Source organism: Drosophila serrata, unplaced genomic scaffold, assembly GCF_035046125.1.
Source record: "Drosophila serrata isolate PLE 108 unplaced genomic scaffold, ASM3504612v1 contig_228, whole genome shotgun sequence".
Lineage (NCBI taxonomy): Eukaryota > Metazoa > Arthropoda > Insecta > Diptera > Drosophilidae > Drosophila > Drosophila serrata.
Window position 1 is genome coordinate 51,417 of NW_028257126.1, and position 19,236 is coordinate 70,652.

The 19,236-nt window shown below is 48.9% G+C and overlaps 1 protein-coding gene across 1 annotated transcript in view; it reads right to left on the bottom strand.

Annotated features, from left to right (window-relative positions):
• Window positions 1–19,236, bottom strand: part of btsz (bitesize) — a 56,771-nt gene that overhangs the window by 9,772 nt on the left and 27,763 nt on the right. Inside the window, 9 exon segments of the mRNA XM_086829872.1 lie at window positions 2–2,592; window positions 2,595–5,413; window positions 5,415–5,784; window positions 8,400–8,532; window positions 8,601–8,821; window positions 9,735–9,876; window positions 9,995–12,048; window positions 12,114–12,241; window positions 15,113–15,445. Of these exon segments, the coding sequence (XP_086685998.1) occupies window positions 2–2,592; window positions 2,595–5,413; window positions 5,415–5,784; window positions 8,400–8,532; window positions 8,601–8,821; window positions 9,735–9,876; window positions 9,995–12,048; window positions 12,114–12,241; window positions 15,113–15,445 (8,791 nt within the window).

The following is a 19,236-nucleotide window of genomic DNA, read 5'->3' on the forward strand; positions in this document are numbered from 1 at the left end:
TCTCGCCACCTTCAAGGTCGGAGCTGGTGTAATCCGAGGAATCGTAGGAATCCGACCAAGTGTCTTCGCTGCTCAGGTACTCTACGATCTCGCGCACCTGGTCGTCGTTGATGCCCGGAACGGTTTTCATCAGGCGCGTCAGCTCGTTCTCAAAGTAGGCCAACTGAGCTGGCCGGGATTTGGACAGCCTCCGCTGGGAGCTGGGCGTGGTGCTGCTGCTCTGTCCCTGACCCTGGTTGGGTGTGCTGGGCTTGCTCTGCTGCGCATTGGCGGTGGCCACGATCAGGGTCTTGAAGAATTGCCGCATCTTGCTCATCATCAGGTTGGTCTCCTCGTCGGAGCTCCAGTTGTTGAAGCTATCCTTCCGCACCAGATTGGGCAGGGTGAGGTTTCTCCTCTGGCTGGGCACCAGAGAGGCGGCTGCCGATGTCGCTGCTGCTGCAGCTGCTGCGGCCGAGGTACTCGGAAGATCCATCTTGGCCAGACTGATCTGGGACGCAGCCGGCTCCCGATCCTCACTGATCTGTTCCAATGCTGAGGTGGGGCTCTTGGGTGGCTCGCAATCCGGTGCCGCCTTCAACAAGTCATCATTGCTGCCCACAAAGCCACTGTCACGGCTGTGGTGATGCTGCTGCTGCTGCTTCTTGGCTTGGGACTGCATCTGCACTTGGCCACTGCTGCCAGGTGTGGGTGTCCGGCACTCGGAGGGCTCCAGGTCATGCAGCTTCTTCTCATCCAATGAGTCGTGGCGCTTGCGCAGCTGCTTCTTTCGCTTAATAGTGTCCGAAGAGGAGCCATCGGAGGCTCCGGCGTTGGCCAGATGGATCACAGTGTCGTCGCAGCCTGCCTCCGACTCCGAGGTGTCCTCTACAGCAGCGTTAGTAGCATTAGCCGTCACCGTGGCATCCATTGGATCCGCCTCAGGCAAGAGGAGATTGTCCAGCGATGAGTTGTGGCTGCGGGGTGTGCCCCTGGCTCGCACCAGGCGCTTGCGGCGCTGGCTGGGACTCGGGTGACCTTCACTGTCACTGCCCACACTGCCGCCACTTTCGTCGCTGTCCGCTTGCTTCTCGGCTCCACTGAAGCCCATGAAGCCCGAAAGGAAGTACTTCTCTAGGCGGGAGGAGGCCAAGTCGGAGGCGCCACCACTCTCCAGCAGCTGCTCTTCGTGCGGCAGAGAGTCCAGGCTCTCCGAGCACTCGGAACTCACCTCCGAGGCGGTGTCGTCGCCCCGCGTGTCGATCGAGCTCATCACCCGACCGTCACCCAGGCCAAAGAAGAAGTACTTCTCCAGCTCGGAGGCACTCAGCCGATGGTGGTGCTGCAGTGTCCGCTGTCGCCGCCGTTCCGCCAGATCCTCCTCTTCCAGCTCGGCGTCCTCGTTGTCCGCCCGCAGGGAGGCCACCTCGCTCTCCTCGCAGCTTTCCTCGACGATGGTGTGCAGGGTGAAGTCAATGGCCGATCGGTTATAGCCCCTCAGCTCCTCCTCTCGATCCACATAGCCATGCCGCCGTCCGTTCTCGCTCTCGCCTTCGGCATCCTCCGAGTCCGTGGCTGTGGGCGTGGTGGTGGCATTGCTTAGATTCTCATCCTCATCCTCCTCACCGCGCTGGCTCAGCTCCTCCACCCAGGAGTCGTCGTCGGCCAGGCCATCCTCCAGACAAAGCTCCGGCTGCCCACTGATGGTGGGCTCATTCAGCGAGTCCACACTGTAGGAGTCGCGATCGCTGCTCAGCAGTTCCATGGCGCGAAGTGAGTCATGGGTGAGGTTCTGGCCAAAGCTGTTTGGGCCCGGGCCTGCTTTGTTGCTGCCGGAGTTGGTACTAGCGCTGGTGTCGGTCGTTTCGTAATCGCCGCCAGCCTTTGTTGCTGCAGCTGCACTTTCGTTGTCTTTCGTGATCATGACCAGGCTGCGGTACTTGGCTGAAAGTGAATTTTTTGGCGAAGCCAGTTCGCTGGCGGATGCTGTGGCTGCTGGCGAAGATGCAGCTCCAGACATGGCTCCAGCTGATTGAGTACTCTTTGGCTGGCGGGTTCCGAATATCTTGTCGTAGTCGCAGCCGTCGTTTTCACCGCTTTCAAATGCACGAGGTGTAGCCAGCACTACGTCACTGCCGCTGTTGCCTCTGTTGTTGTTGGTCTTTTGTGCTGCGAAAGCGTCATTATGGCCAGGTTCGTTGTTCGTGGTAGTGGTATCGTTAGTATTACTATTGTTGTTGTTATTGTTACTGCCGGCGTATAACGCGGAGCGTGGGGCAACCACAACGTTTAACATCTCATGTTCGACTGGCGATGGCTCCGACTCCGATTCCGATTCCGATTCGATGTCGTTTTCGGAGCGATAGCGGTTGGGTTCTTCGGCTGCGCCATCGGCTTGAGAGCGGCGAGCGACAGGTAGACGAGAGCGGAGTGGTACCTGCTCGAGCGGCTCAGGTGCTCCGCTACTCGCTGCCAGGTCGGAGTGTGCGTGTGTGGAGAGCGAGTCCAGCGAGTAGTCGCTGTTTTCGTTTATTTTGCATGCTTCGCTGCATGCGCCGACCCTCTGCGTTTGCTCAGCTGTTTGCTCTCCTCCTCCTCCTCGTTCTTCTCCTCCTTCTCCTCTTTCGCCTCCTCTTTCGCTTGTTGTACCTTTACCTGGCCATCGCTATTTGCATTTACCTGCTCACAGGTAGACATCCCATCGTCGTCATTAGAACTTGGTACGCTTGAGAGACTTTTCCGCGAAGCAGGGGTTGCATTCGTGCATTCGTTGGGTTTCCCGCCAGGTGAGGCGCTGCTACCTGAGTGGGCGGCAGCCAGAGAAGTGCTCGAAGCACCCGTGGTCAGCTGCAGGTCCTCATTGATTTCGGCCACTCCTTGGCGCAGGCGCTGCAGCTTCATCTCCAGCTGGGAGTTTTGCTTGTGCAGCTCCAGCAGCCGATTCACATCGTTCGAGATGCTGTGGAGCTCTTCACAGGCATCCATCACATCATCACGGCGGCGCTCTAGTTGCTCCAACTCCGGCTCTGCCTCGGCGTCTGGCAGAGATCGCATGCGATGCAGCACCACACCGTCGCCGTCGTCAGTCTGGCCGCCCACCACCACAATGCAGTTGGCCAGCTCATCGCTTGAGTTGGCAACGCGGTGGCGTTCACTTTCATCATCGTCGTCGTCGTCGTCGTCACTCGATTGGCAATCACGTGCGGCGGGCCCCTTCGGCTCCTCCTCCGCCTCCGCTTCGAGCGGCTTCACATAGTTGAGCACTATGCCGCAGTCGGTGCGCTCGGTGTCAGTGTCGTTATCGGATGAGTCCTCTAGATTGGCCTCCGAGGAGGACAGGGAGTCGCCCTCGGTGGAGGAGCTGCGTCGCTGGCGCCGGGCGCCCGGCTGTCGGTTGACCACAAACACCTTGTTGAAGCGCCGTCGCTTGGGACGGCAATCGGCCACGGTTCCCGTGTCATCGGAGTCGCAAGACTCGGAGCTGGAGCTGGAGTTCGAGCTGGAACTGGAGCTGGCATCGCTGGTGGTGCTGTGGTGGCGCTCCAGCTCTACTGCTCGCTCCTCATTTTCCTCCTCGTCCGCCTGCATGGCGGCTGCCACATTGTAGCTCCGCTGAGTGGCCTTGCGGGGTCTCATCGCCTGCACCGCCTGCTCCTCCTCGTCGTGGCTGCTGGTGCTACTGGCCTCATCGGGACTGCTGGCCGCATAGCTCTCGCTCTGCAGATGCGAAACGGAGGCGGCTGCGGCGGCCGGTGATGATGCCTCATCGGACATGTTGCTCTCTGTAAGTCGATTGGAGGACAAATTCTTGGCAGCTTTGTGCTGCTCTATGGGATCTAGCTGCTGGGCCCTCGGTTTGGGCTTGGGCCTGGCCACATTTTCGACTGCAAGTCCGCCGAAACGAGTTATTACCGCAGGAGTTGCTAGTGCTTGTGCCTGTGTTTGCCTTTGCGTCTGAGACTGAGTCTGAGTTTGAGCTGCTGCTGCTGGTACTTGATTTTTATGTATATTCGTTTCCACTTCTTCTTGGCTGTGGCTATGGCTGCTCCTCTGGTTGTTGCTGGTGCCGCTACTGGCCAGGTAGGTTTGTGTTGTTGCCGCTGGCCGGGTTTCGCATAGATTTCGGCTCTCGGAATGGTATTTGCTGGCATTCGCCGCTCTCTGAGCGTCGGCGAAGGCGACGGATGTTGCTGGCGTGCTCAGCTTATCACTGGCGACACTGGCAACATGTGTCTCCGCTGGCACTGGCAATGTGCCGCTGACGCCGCCGCTGGCACTGTTGCCTTCGCTGGTTTTATCATAAACATTACACAATCTCTGAGTTGTGGGCGTTGTGGTGTTGCTCCTCTTGGTGTGGATGTTGCTGCTATCGTCCCCGCTCTCACTGTTGCCGCTGCTGCTGCGACGCGCGTTGCTCGTTTCGGATTGTTGCTCACTCGACGGCGAACGCGACGCTACTAAACTTGTTGGCTTTGGCTTGAAAGCATTGCTGGCCATTTGTTGGTAAAGCTGTTGCTGTTGCTGTTGCTGCTGCTGCTGCTGTTGTTGCTGCTGTTGCTGTTGCTGCAGCGAGTTGGCAGCCCTTGTGGTATTAGTGGACAGCGTCTCCAAACTCCTGCCCGCCGTGCCATAGCCCGAGGTGCTAGTCGACGAGGATGAGGAGGAGTGCATGGAGGAGCACAGCGACTGTGTCATCAGTGATCCCAGCGAGGCACTTAGCTCCGGGGCAGACGACTTGAAGCCGCCTAGGCCGCGCAGGCGCTGCGGCATTAGCGGCATCAGTGGTGGTGGTGTGGTGGGCAGCTGCTGGCAGCTTCTGGTGGAGACCGGCGGCGTTGCATCGAACATGTTGTTGCTGGACGCCGCCGCCGCAAATTGTTGCGAATAGGCCGCCACTATGGCTGCGAATTGCTGCTGCTGGCCGGCCGCCTGCCAGAGTTGCTGCAACGAGGCGGCCAGCTGCTCGTCCTGCTCGAGGAGGGGATTCCCGGAGCCATGCAGCTCCGCCCAGTTGGGATAGGCCGCCATAGGCACGGGAATGGGCACGGGCACGGGTATCGGTACATACTGCGGCTGTGGTGGCAATTGCTGCGTCTGCTGCTGGCTGGGATTGCAGCTGCATCGACTGTGGTTATGGTTGTGATGGTTCTTTAGGAACCTGGTCTTAATCCTGGTCTTCATACTGAGCGGATGCGGAGGCGGCGGCACTGGTGGCGGCGTCTGATCGGAGCTGGTCTGCGAACTGCTCTCGGTGTTTAGCACGAACTCCTCGTCGGTGCCCGTGTCGCTCTCCCGGATGCGGGAGCAGTAACTGTTTCTCAGTCCCGGCGGACGACGCTGGACAAGTGGGGAGTCACTGTCGCTGGATTGGCACTGACGCACTCGGGGCGGCGGAGGCGGGGTGGCCCGGGCCGTCGAATAAGCAATCATAGTAGGTTGTGGTGGTCGTGGTGGTGGAGATCATCGAGGGCTCAAAGTAATCCCAATCGCAGTCCTCCACATTGCTCACAATGCTGTGGCAGTGGTGCGTGGAACAGGAGGAGTCAGAGTCATCCTGTTCCTCCTCCTCCTCCTCCTCTTCGCCGTGACAGGACGAGGATGAATCTGAGTTGAGGAAGACGAGCTTGAACTCGTCAGCTTCGACGCTGTACTGCGACTGCTGCTGCTGGCGTCCGTGCTGTGTGGAACACCTGAAGTCCAGCTCCGATGACGATGACGTTTCCATGGCATCGCACCCTGCGCCTCCTCCTCCTCCTCCCGATCCCATATCACCGGAAATCGCGGACAGCTGCTGCTCTGCGCCGTCTGTGGAGTATCGTTTGCGGGAAGTTAGAGCCGTCGTCGGGGTTCAGAGGCAGCCAACACCACGGAAATACTGGTTACTTGGACACACACACGCAGGTGAAATACCGGTTGTCCCGGGGGTGAGTTCTCCCAGCACCAATGTTAGTTAGTCGCTTACAGATGTGTTACGGGTTACGAGTTACGGGTGGTGGTGGATGGATGGATGCACGAAAACTTACAGCTAACATGGGTTAAGCTTGGATGGTTTTGGCACGGTGAACACCAAAGATATAAATAGAAACAACAAGCTACAAATAGGCACCAGAACAGGGTGTTTGGTGAGATATTTATCAGTCCCAGTAAGTAGTCTGTGGCTTTATCAACCCCAATTGGAGAAATGTTATCTAGGCAATGTTAATTGAGTTTGGGCCCATAGTACACCCGATAGAATTGCTTTGATAGCGAAACGAAAGCGATATATCCATAAATATTCACCAGATATTTGATATACTCATAACTGAGTTGAGATGTTTTGAATCCAAGCGCTTTCCAAGAGTTTAAAGCTGATATAATGTTTACAACATTGTAAACTTCCAATTTGTAGAAGTAAGTAAGAAAGCAATTGTATCTTCGGTATATTTACTTCTTAATAAATTGCCATTTAATACAATAGGCAGGTGCTTAACCAGAACCTAGATGTATCGGGCAATCATGATAATAAGAAAACCCGCGAAAAACCCTTAGAAAACAATAGCTTTCTACCAATATAAACAACTAACAGAGTTTCCTTTTTGAAAACAATACAAGTCAAGTTCATCTCAACTTTAGCCCTTTCATTCGGATCAAAATTGAATATCCCGAAAATCATTTCTACATAACTCATGCTTCACCACCAATCCCGTCTAGAACCAGTTCAAAGATTCTTGATTGATTATGAGTCTCTGTCAGAATGTTTTTTATTCCTTCAAGGCATGACAAGGACTGGCTTAAGGAAAAGCTTTTAGAGTTTCGGTAACATGTCGGCCATGTCCTGCCCCAAAATGCACAAACAAAAAGTGCACACAAGCTGCTGGCGGTGAATGCATGCACACAGAGTCAATCCCTGGCAGCCACAAGGTAAACATTTGAGCAGGGCTTTCCCCGCGCCAGACTCACGTCCTTTCCTTTAAGCACTTTCTGCGATTCCCAGGCCCAGAGCCCACATCATCGCAGCACAAAAGGTGCGCGAGATAAGATTAACGCTACACTTTTGACAGTCCGCCGACGGTGCGTTCCATGTCGTTCGGCCGAAAATTCTGGTGGGCGTAGCTTTCGTTTTGGGATGCTCTGTGGAGGCGGTGGATGTGCAAGGACGACGTGGGCCGAGATCCGGAAAACTCATAGACACACGCTGCGTTGACGGTCGCAAAGCAGGAATGCCGCAAATCGCCAAATTGAAACATAACAAAAGCCGGCCGTAGCGAAAACGCCAGCTCTAACCGCCGGGTAAAATCCTCGTGAAAACTCTCAAACTTGTCGAGTGGGTGGGCGAAGTGGAAATCGATTTATGAGTTGCCGAAAAAAGAAAAACAAAAAAAATGTATCCTGCCCGCCCAAGGCTGGGTTTTCTGACGGTGTCGGAGACCCAAAATCTTTTGAAGCAAAGCGCCAACTTTGCTCTTAAATTTTTGTTGGTCGCTTGTGGTCGTGGGTCCGCAGCCAATGGCTTTGGGGTAAAAATTTAACTCCAATTGCGGAGGGGAATATGGAAAGTCTGCTTTGAATCAGGCGAGAATTGATTGCATACTTTTCGGAACTAGCTGAAATTGCTGACGACAGAAAGTGTTGCATTCTTGATGAAGCCGCTGACCAGGGAATTTCAAAGGGGAGAAATTTTCCCCTGGAATTGTCCTGTCCCCGAGACTGACAGATACTCTAATAAGCTGCAAAGTGACAGTATATTTGGCTAAATTTGTCTTCTAGGAAAGCTGCTTAGGTGTTTATTATAATTTAAACGAATGAATTAAGCTTTTGCAAAGCAAGGAAGAATGCATTGAAGGATCTAAGATACTTATGTAATTAAAGTATAGTTAAGTATTTATTGAATTGAATTACATTTATAAATTTACGTTTTTTTAAGTATCTTTCTTTTCTTTTGTTTTATAACTTTTCCCGCATAATTACCATTTCTTCGTTGTACTTCCTTCTCCTTTAAACTGAATATAGTGCAGGGCTTCTTAAGGTAACACAGTCACCGTCTGACAATGACAGGCAAAACTCAAGAATCAGCCACCTTCAGGAGTCCCCAGAAGGAGCTTAATTAATTGAGCGAAATTAGACGGAAGACGAAGCCCTTCACAAAGAGTTTGTTAGTGGCACAGGCGGCCATTGGCATTGCTGCCACCCTCCATCACCATCAACATTAGCATCAGTAGGGGCATTAGCGTTACCATCACCAAGTTAATTACGCTTCCAAACATATACTTAGTTGCACAGAGACAGGCAAATACATAGATACTACACTGAGACAATATCCAGAGCCTTTGATTCAAGAGTAAAATCGATATATTCTGAGAGTAATTTACCAAGAATCTGAGAGTCTCTTGATCTTATTTCTCAGTGTATTTGTAGGGGGAATAAATGTTTTTGTCATTTACCTTCTTCGGCGGCCTTCTCCTTTTCCTTCTCCTTGCGACGTTGCAGGACCACTTTCTTAAAGACCACGGCAGCCGCCTCCACTGCATTCTGCAGTTCCTGCTCGCCCAAGGTGCTGGTGTGGGCGCCGGCTCCCTGGAAGGAAACCCAATGAGTTAAGCCTACTTGTTCGCTGATCCTTTGATGGTCCGCCCACTACTCACCGCTGCGTCGTCGGCGTTGGCCGAGGATTCCAGGGATTTGCCGTTGACCGGCTGCTCTGACCCCTGGGAATTATTCGCATTTGGAGGCGGACTCTCGTCCTGCTGACCGCTGGCTGCTACTGTGGCGACAGGAAGTTCTGTTTTTTTGAGGCGCATGGCTAAATCAGAGTTTCTATGCATAAGCTGTTGATGGAAGGAGTAAATGTGCTGGGGCGTGCTACCTGTGGGGGCGGTTAACGGGGGGAGAGGAAGGTGCAAAGCGTTCATCAATCGGGTGCCGGAGCAAGCGCAGCTACTCAAGGTTCTACCGAGCAGGGACCGCAAGAATTAATTAATAAATCAACTATTAACACGCAAGTATTTATGCGCAGGCGGGAACTACATAAATATTTACTTGGATTGGGTGGGCAATAACTACACTTTGTAAATAGAGTTTCAATTTCAATTTGATGTTTAACGCTAAATGGTTATTGTTTAATGATTGTGGTATTATGACGTTTGCGACTTTTAATTATTGAAGGTATCACTGAATCCCCATAAGAGGCAAGTATAAAATAATAAACTGATTATTTCAAGATTAAGTATCATCAATAGTATTGAAAAATGTGTTGCATTTCATATTTATGAATATATACTTCTCCTATAAATATATTTATATATTTTGTATAAATTAATAGTATCATAACTTCATTAAGAATTGTGTGAAACCGTTTAAAAATTCATTTAAAAGGTGTACAATTTTGTATTTACTGTTAAAATTGTAATTTTAAATGTAATTTAATGCTTTTAAGCGTAAAAAATGCAACTAAGAAAAGTGTAATTCAAAATAATCATATGGAAAGAACAACTTCTGAGTGATTTAAAGAAATTAAATCTGGTTAAATTACTAACTAATAAGCAGGTGCAAGTAATGTTTTGTACAATTAAACTACAAACTACATTTGTTGATTACATGTTCATTTTTAGTCTTATTATGATGTGACCATGTAGTGTATCATTTCTGGTGGGGATGAATGAAGGGTGCTCCAGCCGGAGCTGGTAATAATTGCGGTCCCTGAACTCTTCAGATGCGTGGGCGCAAAAAGCAACCATATCTACTTTTACTACCGGAACTAAAGCTCCTACGTGACTCACCCTCCTCGGCCTCACCGATCCCAGTGCGGCTGTTACGGCGACGCGCCTGCGGTATCTTGGAGTTTCCACGCGTCTTGTCCAGAATGTCGGCCAGTGGACGCGGGCTGGGAATCTTCGAAGCCTCCGTCTTCTTTTGCTGTGGCTATATGAGGAATAAACAAAGAGAGAAGGCTCTTTAAGAATTTGCATAAATCTTAATTTAAAAAATGATATTTTATGTCATATTTCTTGATTTCAAATCTTAAATGAGGTCCACTCACCTGTGTGTCCTTTTCGGGATGGGAAAAGGAGCGTCGGGTGACCGGCTTTGGTGTGGTTTTGGCTCCAGAGTCCTCGGAAACAGAGCGCATTTGCTCCGGCTTCCGCCGCTCGGTGGCATGACCGTCAGAGGCACTTCCGCCTGATGGGGCAACTGGTTCAACAGTGACATCCGTGGCCTGTGAGAGCTGGGCCAGCTCCTCTTGCTGCATCTGCAGTTCCCGAGATTGGCGTCGCCGCATACGATTGTGCATCAGCGGGGTGCGGGGCAAGGCGGCGCCACCGTAGAAGTTCTGCGGGGTTCCCATATCCGGGTAATATCCAGGCATTCCACCTGACCCCACAGTGGTTCCAAGACCCACGCCTCCTCCACCGTAGCCGGAGTCCGCCAGGACATTTTCAGCACTGTAAATGGGCCTCTGGGAGGCGGCCTGGTAGCCTGATCCATCGTCGGAGCCATTGTTGTAGATGATGCGAGGCTCACTGCTAAAGCCCGCATTGTAGTTCCGCTCGTACTGCATCTCATCGGACTCCAAAAAGCTGGTGGCACTGTCCCCAAAGTAATCCACGTACTCCGGCCGGTTCTCCAGCTCCTCGGTGACGTCGGGGAACTGGTGGAACTGCTGCTTTGCCTCGCCGAAGGTCCTCTCCTCCTTGAGGCAATCCTGCCGGACCAAGCGGCTGGGCGAGCGGCTAGCGGATCTCTGCACCGCCGTGGTAGGAATCTCCGGCAGCAGCCTCCGGTTCTCTGGATGTCCCTTCGTATTCGAGTACTCCTCGTTGCTGTGACTACGCACCTTGATCATCTTGGCATGCGGGTCCCGCGAGTGGTGAATGTTCACACTCTGGCTGCTGGAGTACTGTTCGCCGGGACCGGTGCCGCTGGCACTGGCCACACTACCGCCGCTGCCCAGCTCCGTGGTCCCCGCCGCGGGCACATGGGGCTGCGAAAGGAACTGCCGGGGATTCTGTACGCTGGGAAAGAGGAAGTTCTGCTTGGCCCTGGGCGAGATGGGCATAAATTTTCCGGGAGGAGCAGCGTGCACGGTGAGGGTATTGCCGCTGGTGAAGGCCTCCGGATTGGGCAGCGTCTGTTGACGCATGAACTCCGGGGATCGGCGGAATTGCGGTGAAGTCTGGCGTTTAGGCGGCGATGTGGGCAACAATTTGACATGCTGCTCGGGATTCGGCAACGTCGCCTGGCGCGTCATCCGCGGCTTGGGCATGGGCCCGGCGTCCTGTTCATCGCTGGCCAGGCTCGAGGCCTGGGACTCATAGTTAAAAGGCGGAGCCGGATTAGTCGGCACCGTAGATTCATAGCCCGAGGGCAGCAGTTTGGTGCGATGATACGTGCTTGGCGGCTCCGGAAACGAGGTCTGGCGCATGAAGGGTGGATAGCGCTGTGGCTCGCCCGGAGAGCGCTCCGGGGAGCGACTGTACAGCCGGTTCGGGGACGTGGACATGTAGATGGTCGGCGTTGGCTGGGCGGGCAATGTGGACTGACGGCGCACCTGCAGTCGATGGTGCGTGGGAGTGACCTCCAGCTGGGGTTGCTGAGGCTGTTGCTGCTGCTGCTGCTGCTGTGCGTAGTTGTCGCAGTCGCCCACTGTCACCTCCACTCCGCCCATTCCCTGGGATGCCACCGTGTTCATGTGAATGACGTCGTCACTGTTGTAGGCGCTCGGATAAAGCGGACTCTTCTGCAGCTGATGCGGCGACGTGGGCGCCGTGAGATTCACCGAGTTGTAGTTGGCCAGATTGGCTCCGCTGCCGCTGAGCGCTGGGTCGTTGGTGAGGCTGCTCGGGAGCGTGGACTGACGCAGGACCCGGCGACCCAGCTGCCACCGGCTGGTGGCGGTGGGCGTAGCAGTGCCACTGCCGTATCCAGCGACGTGAGCGGGTCGCGGCTGCTGGGGTAGGTGATGCTGCTGATGGTGTTGGTGCAGGGTGGGATAACTGCCCGCCGACTGGGCCTCGATTAGATGCTGCTGCTGCGGATATAGATTGTCGGCCACCGGTTGCTGCGAGTTGGGGTTATTCGGATCGTCCTCGGGATCTATAGACAGCAGAAGATTATACATTTATATACCTCATGACATATGGCAAGGGAGCGCCACTCACTTGATATGGTCCAAGAACGACGTATGCTCTTCCTCAGGACATCGCTGGTGGTCAGATGGTCGACAGCCGTGCAGGATCCCAAGGTGTAGGCGTCCTTTAGCCAATCGCCACTAGCCGACTGGATCTCCCTGCAAGAGCAACAACATTGCCACTTTAGGAACCAGAAAACTTCGCCAAACATTGCCGCCAATTAAGTTTTCGGGGCGACGAAAGTCAGCAAGTAATTCGACGGCGGAGTCACCGGATTCAACGTCTGCCCGTGCCAGAGACAATCGGCCGACTGTCTTGGCTCACTTACTCGAAAATACGACTGAATGCCGGATTGTCTGTGGAGCAACACCAACACGAGATGGAGCAGAGCTACCCAGTCTCAGCAGAAGGTGGATCGGAAGAGTTAAAGCCGGCAAACGCACACTGACTTGGGTTTACATAAACATAAACATAAATTTGGAGATACATTTTTTGAGAAAAACTTTTCCTTCCCGGCGGAACCTCAACGGCAAAGTTAGGGGCCCAGAGACTCAAAAGAAATAATTAAATATTTAATGAATAAGTCAAACTTCAACCGGAAGTTGGTCTTATTTATATATTTAACTTTCAGGCCGACACCAACTTTAATCAAACAATTGCATTTTAAATTAAATATAAAGTAAAGGTAAAGGAGAAGCATCAAAAATTGACTATTTTTCTTACCTTAAAAATATACAAAGCCATAAGATGCTAAACATGATATTGAATAAAATAAATTAATACTTTAACGAATTTAACAAATAATTTAACTTAATCCTTGAACTGTACTATATAGATCTCAATACCTTATTTTGAAATAAAGTTTAATTTTTTAACTTTTGTTCTAAGAAGAACTTCCATTTCAGTCCATTCATTAAACAAATTTCATTGGACTGGCAAGATATATGATATACTATTACTTTGTTATGCAACTTTAACTCTCTTAATTAGAATCATCAACTGATTCCAAAGAATTTTCCCTTTTGCAGTTTGATATGTATTCTGATTAAAATAATAAATGCTAAAATAAATTTTGCAATACGAATATATCTGAAGTCACTGGATATTGGTAAAATTATGAAATAATTGCCTTTTTAATGATTCTTTGAATTAAAGACACTGTGCACCTCGAGACTGATCTTGGGGGCGCAGTCACTAAAAAATTGAATAAATTCCAACTCGCACGCAGACCAAGTGCAGCATTTGGAGGCATTGACGCCTTCCATCGATGGCCACAGAGGGGCTGGGCCGCATTGGTAATCGAAATCGTGGTCGTCATCGCCATCATCATTATAATTATCCGGCAGCTGCAGCAGACGCGGCCAAATTGGGAGTGCGTCACCGGCGTTGACAGGCGTGAAATCGCTGGCACCTGTAGGCGACCTGCCGGATTCTTGGCCCCGGCAGATTTACATATCTGCTGATATACGCAAGTACCTAGTTGTCGAGTTGGCCAAGATTTAATTACCCAACAGTGTGTGCCTGGCCTTGTGCACTCAATACGGGCATTTCTCAGATGCGAAGTTGCTTTTGGGACTGGAGTCTGGGCTTGCCCATTAACACTGAACCCTTGGGTGTGGGTCGCCAGTCTCGTCAGAGGCAATTGTTTGGTTGCCAAATGTTGGCACAAACTAGCTCAAGTCGTACGATGTTGCGGTGACACACACAGGGCGTATGTGTAATGTATGGGTTGTATCAAAAGGGGAAGACGGTGCAGAGTGCAGCTCATTAAACGGCCGGAGCACTTGTTTACAGTTTGTTGTTGGTCCAAGGAAGACGTTACTGCATCCGGAAACCCTTCCCCTCTGATGGATGGATGATTTCTGGCAGCTTTTGAGCCGGATAATTGCAAATTCAATGCTCAATCAGAGCTTCCCTGAATAGCAAACCTATGGGATGCTCTTCTGGGAAACTCTGAAAGAGCTCTGGAATTCCCAGGAATCAATTTAATCTATTTGGGGGACACATGATATTTGCATTTAAGCCGTTTTGCATGGACTACAATCAATCAATAACTGCATGCGATTTCAAAAATGTTCGGAACGCAAAAACATAAAAATAGAGAGAGCCCTAAACAAACAGTTCACAAAATTCAAAACTCCAAGAGCCTGAGCAACCAAAAACCCGCCTCAGCATTTATGAAGAGCATCAGTTGACAGCCTGTGACACCAGATGCCTAGCTTGGCAACGATGGGTAAAAATTAAAAATAAACACAAATGGTATAACTCATTTCAGTCGAGAACAAGCGTTCCACTATCACCTTTCATTGTGCAAAAAACAAAGCCCGTTTCTGGGCAGGAGATACCATTATATACTATTCCATGTGCACTTGCAATTCCGTACTTTTTCGACAAATCTGCAACAGGCTTTGGGTGACAATTCCGACAATACAGAAGTAACCAAAAGGGCATGCAAAATTAGATTGCAGCCAGGGAAATTGCAGAATTGGCGCTACAAAGTCTGGTGTAGGAAAAGAGAAATGGAAAAACAATACTATACCAGAGAAAAATAAAAGTGTAAGCCACGAGCGAAATACGAACTGAAAATAACCACTAAAAAACATACAAAGTTGAAGATATAGAAAACCTTGTTTGGAAAACATTTTCAACTAGAAAGTAAGTTTTGATCCTGTAACTTTTTTCATTTGTCTTAACTTTAAAATTAACATGCATAAAATGAGAGCAGCTTAGATCTTAATGATTAAACTCCATTTTTGATAATATTTAATTATTGAGTGTACATTAATTTCAACCTTAAAGTGAATATGAACCCCATGATTAAAGGACAGTCACTCTATAGAGAAACAAGGACACCAAGTAGTGTTTGGTTCTGTGACTTGGTTTTCGTGTGCGTGAGTTGGATGCTTGAGGGTTACATTTAGAGAATTGAGATGATAGAGTGACAGCCAGCGACAAAGGCGCAGGAAAAGACGACCACAGAGACAGAGACAGAAACAGGGACAGAGAGAGTAAGACAGGTGGAGACTTACATTTGCTTGTGGCACACCACACACACCCAGTCCGTGGTGCGCGAGGTGAACTCGCGACAGGCTTTGCACACGCGCAGCTTGCAGACGCGACAGGGGGCACCGCGGTTCGTGATGCGGCCCAGTTCGGTGGTGCAGCGAGCGCAGTGGCGGCTCGGGTCGCTCGTGTGTGCGTTGTGGTTGTTGTGTTGTTCGAGCTGTTGTTGTTGTTGATTTGGCTGCATGGTTGTCTGTTGTTGTTGTTGTTGTTGTTGTGTGGCATCGAGTGGCTGCACTCCACCAACGACCTTAGCCGCACCCTTGCGTCTCAACGCATACAATTCCGCGCGCAATAGCCTGTTGTTGTGTTTGTTGTTGATTATATTGTTGTAATTTCATTGGAGTTGTTGTGGGTTTTGTGATTTTGTTTGTGATAGATGTTTGCCAGCAATTTGAGGGGATTCAATTGTGATAGGTTGGAATTGTTGGTGAAAGTGTTGGAATTGCAGTAGTGTTGGAAATTTTTACAATATTTGAGTTGGTTTTAAAAAAATTAGGGATTTTAAAATTTTGGTTGTAATTGTTGTTAAAATAATAGGAGGCAGTGTCCGTGGGTTTGGAAATATTTGGTTTACGTAGATTGGATTTCAATTGTTGTGAATTGTTTGGAGGTGTTTGTTAAAGGCGTTGTAGAAATTTTTGTAGGTGTTTTTGTAAGTGTGCACAGTGTGTTGGTGCGAGTGGTGGTTCCGTTGCCAGTAGTTGTGGGTTTCGTTGTGGTTTGTTTTTGAAATTGTTGAAGTTTCGCTTGCCATCATTTTGGTGGAGGGGTGGCATGGGGGGTTCGGTTGCGGGTTGGTAACATAATTACGTGACAGACGCATAGACATTTTAGTTAGATTGTTGGTTAAGGAACGAAAACACGTTACAAAAGTTAACATGACATGTCGAGGCAGATATATAGAGAGAGAGCGAGAGCGAGAGTGATAGAGACAGCGAAAGTGACAAGCGTGTGTGGCGGGTTAACGTGTATGAGTGTTGGTGTGTGTAAGTGTGCGTGATGTATGTGTAATTGAATGGAAAGAGACAAAGAATAAAAAGAACACACAAAAAGTTGTCATTAGTTGATTTAGTAGCAATTTAATCGATTTTCGAATTGAACTTTGGTTAATTTGGTTAGCATGGTTGATAAAGACAAAATTTTCACGTGCGCAACATATTGTAAATTAATTAAAGTGAGTAGCCAAGAGACAATAAACCAATTATATTTTATTGCAACAGGATGTGCACAAATTTTGAGCTCAAAATTAAATGAAATTATGAATGCAGATAAAATTGTGCTTGTTTGACAGATGGATATCGAGTAGTCCAGGACATATGCTGTCAAAGTGACTAATTAGAGATATGCAAGCATGTATAATATATAAGAATTTTGATAAATTTCCCGCCATTTTAAGTCACGCTTTAAGCCAAGGGACGTTGTTTATTTTAGACTTCCGCTACAATGATAGTTCAATTAACTGAAAGGAATCAATTTAGGCTTCTTCTTGTATAAATTTCTACAGGACAATGGACATCTAATTAAATGCCACATACACGGACCCCAAACTGCGTGAAATTTATGCAAATGATGGACGTGTGGGTGAAAGTTGGCAATCCAATTAAATCGGTAATCAAGTGTAAGTCGATGTCCGGTTAGCAAATTAAGTTTGAGGTCCCGCTATGTCGCTACACCCCATACTCCCGGGATTTTCGGACTTTTAGGATCCCCTGCAGCTCGTCCTTGAGCCGGTTGCTTAATATTAACGCGCAGCTGGCAGGCGAGAGCCATAAAACATGGCCAGGAGCTGCTGACACATAAAACAAACAGAACGAACACATGGATGGCAACGGCTATGGCTAAGTTAATAGCACTGAAATTCACATATAAAGATTGCAAGAAATAAACCAGCTAGACCTTTACGAAGAACCACTCGTAATTAACAATAATTCAATTTATTCCCATATGAAGTTCTTATTAATGAATGATTGTATTTTTCTAATAATAATAATAATAATAATAATAGCAATAAGCGTAAGCAACGCTGACATTTTAACCGCTAATGTATGTCAACGTACACCTTTTGCAAGTGTGATGATGTGATGTGTCAGTCAGGGAGTCACGCAGAGCGCATTAAATTCCAAACAAGACTTTGGTTTCTGTGTAAATTATGCTGCTCACCAGCACCGAGAACAGCTATTTTTTTAATTATAATTTTATCTGCAGCCTAGCATCGTGATTGGAGTGCGTGCGGGCTTTATTAGCGCCACAAAATTGGCAAACGACTGTTCTAGGGCCTACTCGAGCGGCCATCAAAGCGGGGCAGGAAACGGAAACGAAAGCCGAAACCGAGGCCAGGCCAAAACTGTTGCATACTCTCGGGGGCACAAGCACAGTGCGGCACTCCGTATGTAGCATGTAGAGTAGTGAGTGTGCCTTGGTGAACTAACCACCGACCACGGCCACAGCCACACTCAGCCCAGCCGGGGACATGTTTTATTGGCCTGGTTAACGCATAAAGTCTGCTCCAGCCGTCAAACAGCAAAGCATGCTGCTTTTCGAAATCCCATACTCCGCAAATCAACGCTGAGCTCACACTGGAAAAACCTACCGCCATTTAACACATTTCATTCTACACTTTGCACCTCATTTTTAAAGCAATGAGCGTAAATAAAATGTTGAAGAATGGGGAAAATATATACTTTAATGCAGAAGGAGAAATATAAATACATTTATGTTATGTTTGTTCATTTATGGTTGAATTGTTAGTCGTGGAAAGTACACATTCTTATTATTTAATTTCACCTCTATAAAGTCTTCGCAGCTCTTTCTTCTTCTTTAGTCAAACCAAGTATTATAATAAGTAGGCAATTTACTAATTTAATTGGAGAACCTTTTGAGATTTTAAAATAAACAAAAATCCATAGTTTTTAGCTTTCTTAAATTTATTGCCGTGCAGTCGTGCTCATGTTTAATGTTCCAACTGTTGGCATGTCAGGATCGTATATACCAGTCGACCCGATGGATGGGAGTCGAGATGTGGCTGACGGTTTCGTGTGTTCAAGTGCTCGAGTGCTGATGTAGTTTTAGTTGCTATGTGGTTGTAGGTACACGACCAGCACCGGCTGCGTTATGAATTAATAATCATAATAAGCCATTAGGGCAGCACCGGCGCCATGCCGCAGCAGGAGAAGAGGCAGGGGCAGCTACAATGGGCTGCCAAAAAGTGCTAAACCTAATAGCCATAAATTCATAGTGACCATGAAAGCGGTGCAAAGACCTGGCTAAGCTGGTCGCCTTTGTTGGCTGGCGGAACAGTTTTCGGTTAAGGAAAATGATTAAAAACCCTAACACGGCCTAAACAAATAGCGTTACGCATGTTTCTGATTGTCCTGTCCCCTAGTGCGAACCGAGCCGACTCCGTCTCCCACGCTTGGGCTTGGGCTTATGCAAATAAGCAACTAATTAAACTGATGTAAATCAGCTGCGTCCTGTTTCTGGGTCCTGGGACTGGGTCTGGGTCACTCCGGTGGCCTTTTCAGGCGTGTGACCTTTCGGGCCAGATGGAACACCTGCTCCATCGGCTTATTAGAAATCAAAGGAGAGATAACATTGCCGGTGCGGCGCCCACGAATTTGCGCTTTGATGTTGCCATGGGGCACCAGCCAACAACGCCAAATAATTCGCTTCTCGGGGAGCTTACAGCAGCTAATGCAATTGGTCTGATGCTGGGGATTTTTTATGAAGAAGAAGGTCAAATACTTATTATTTGAACAGAGAAGGAATGTAAATTGGTGGATTTGTGGAATAATTTCATTAAAAATCAATGAAAGTAGTTTTTTATAAAATACATGTGTCTGCTTTAAATTCTTTTTCAATGCACTGACTAAGACTAAAATTAACCACTTAAGCATAAGTCATGTTTAATATATTTTTAAAGAATATATTAGGCAGTCGTATTTTGTATTTCTATACCTTAAACTGAACAAAAGAGCTTTGCATGCTTCACAGAAAATTTAAGCATTTATTATGTATTTTTAAACATTTTTGAAGCTAACTTTCAGGTATACATTGTATTCAATTACAATACGCAGTAACTTAAAATTCC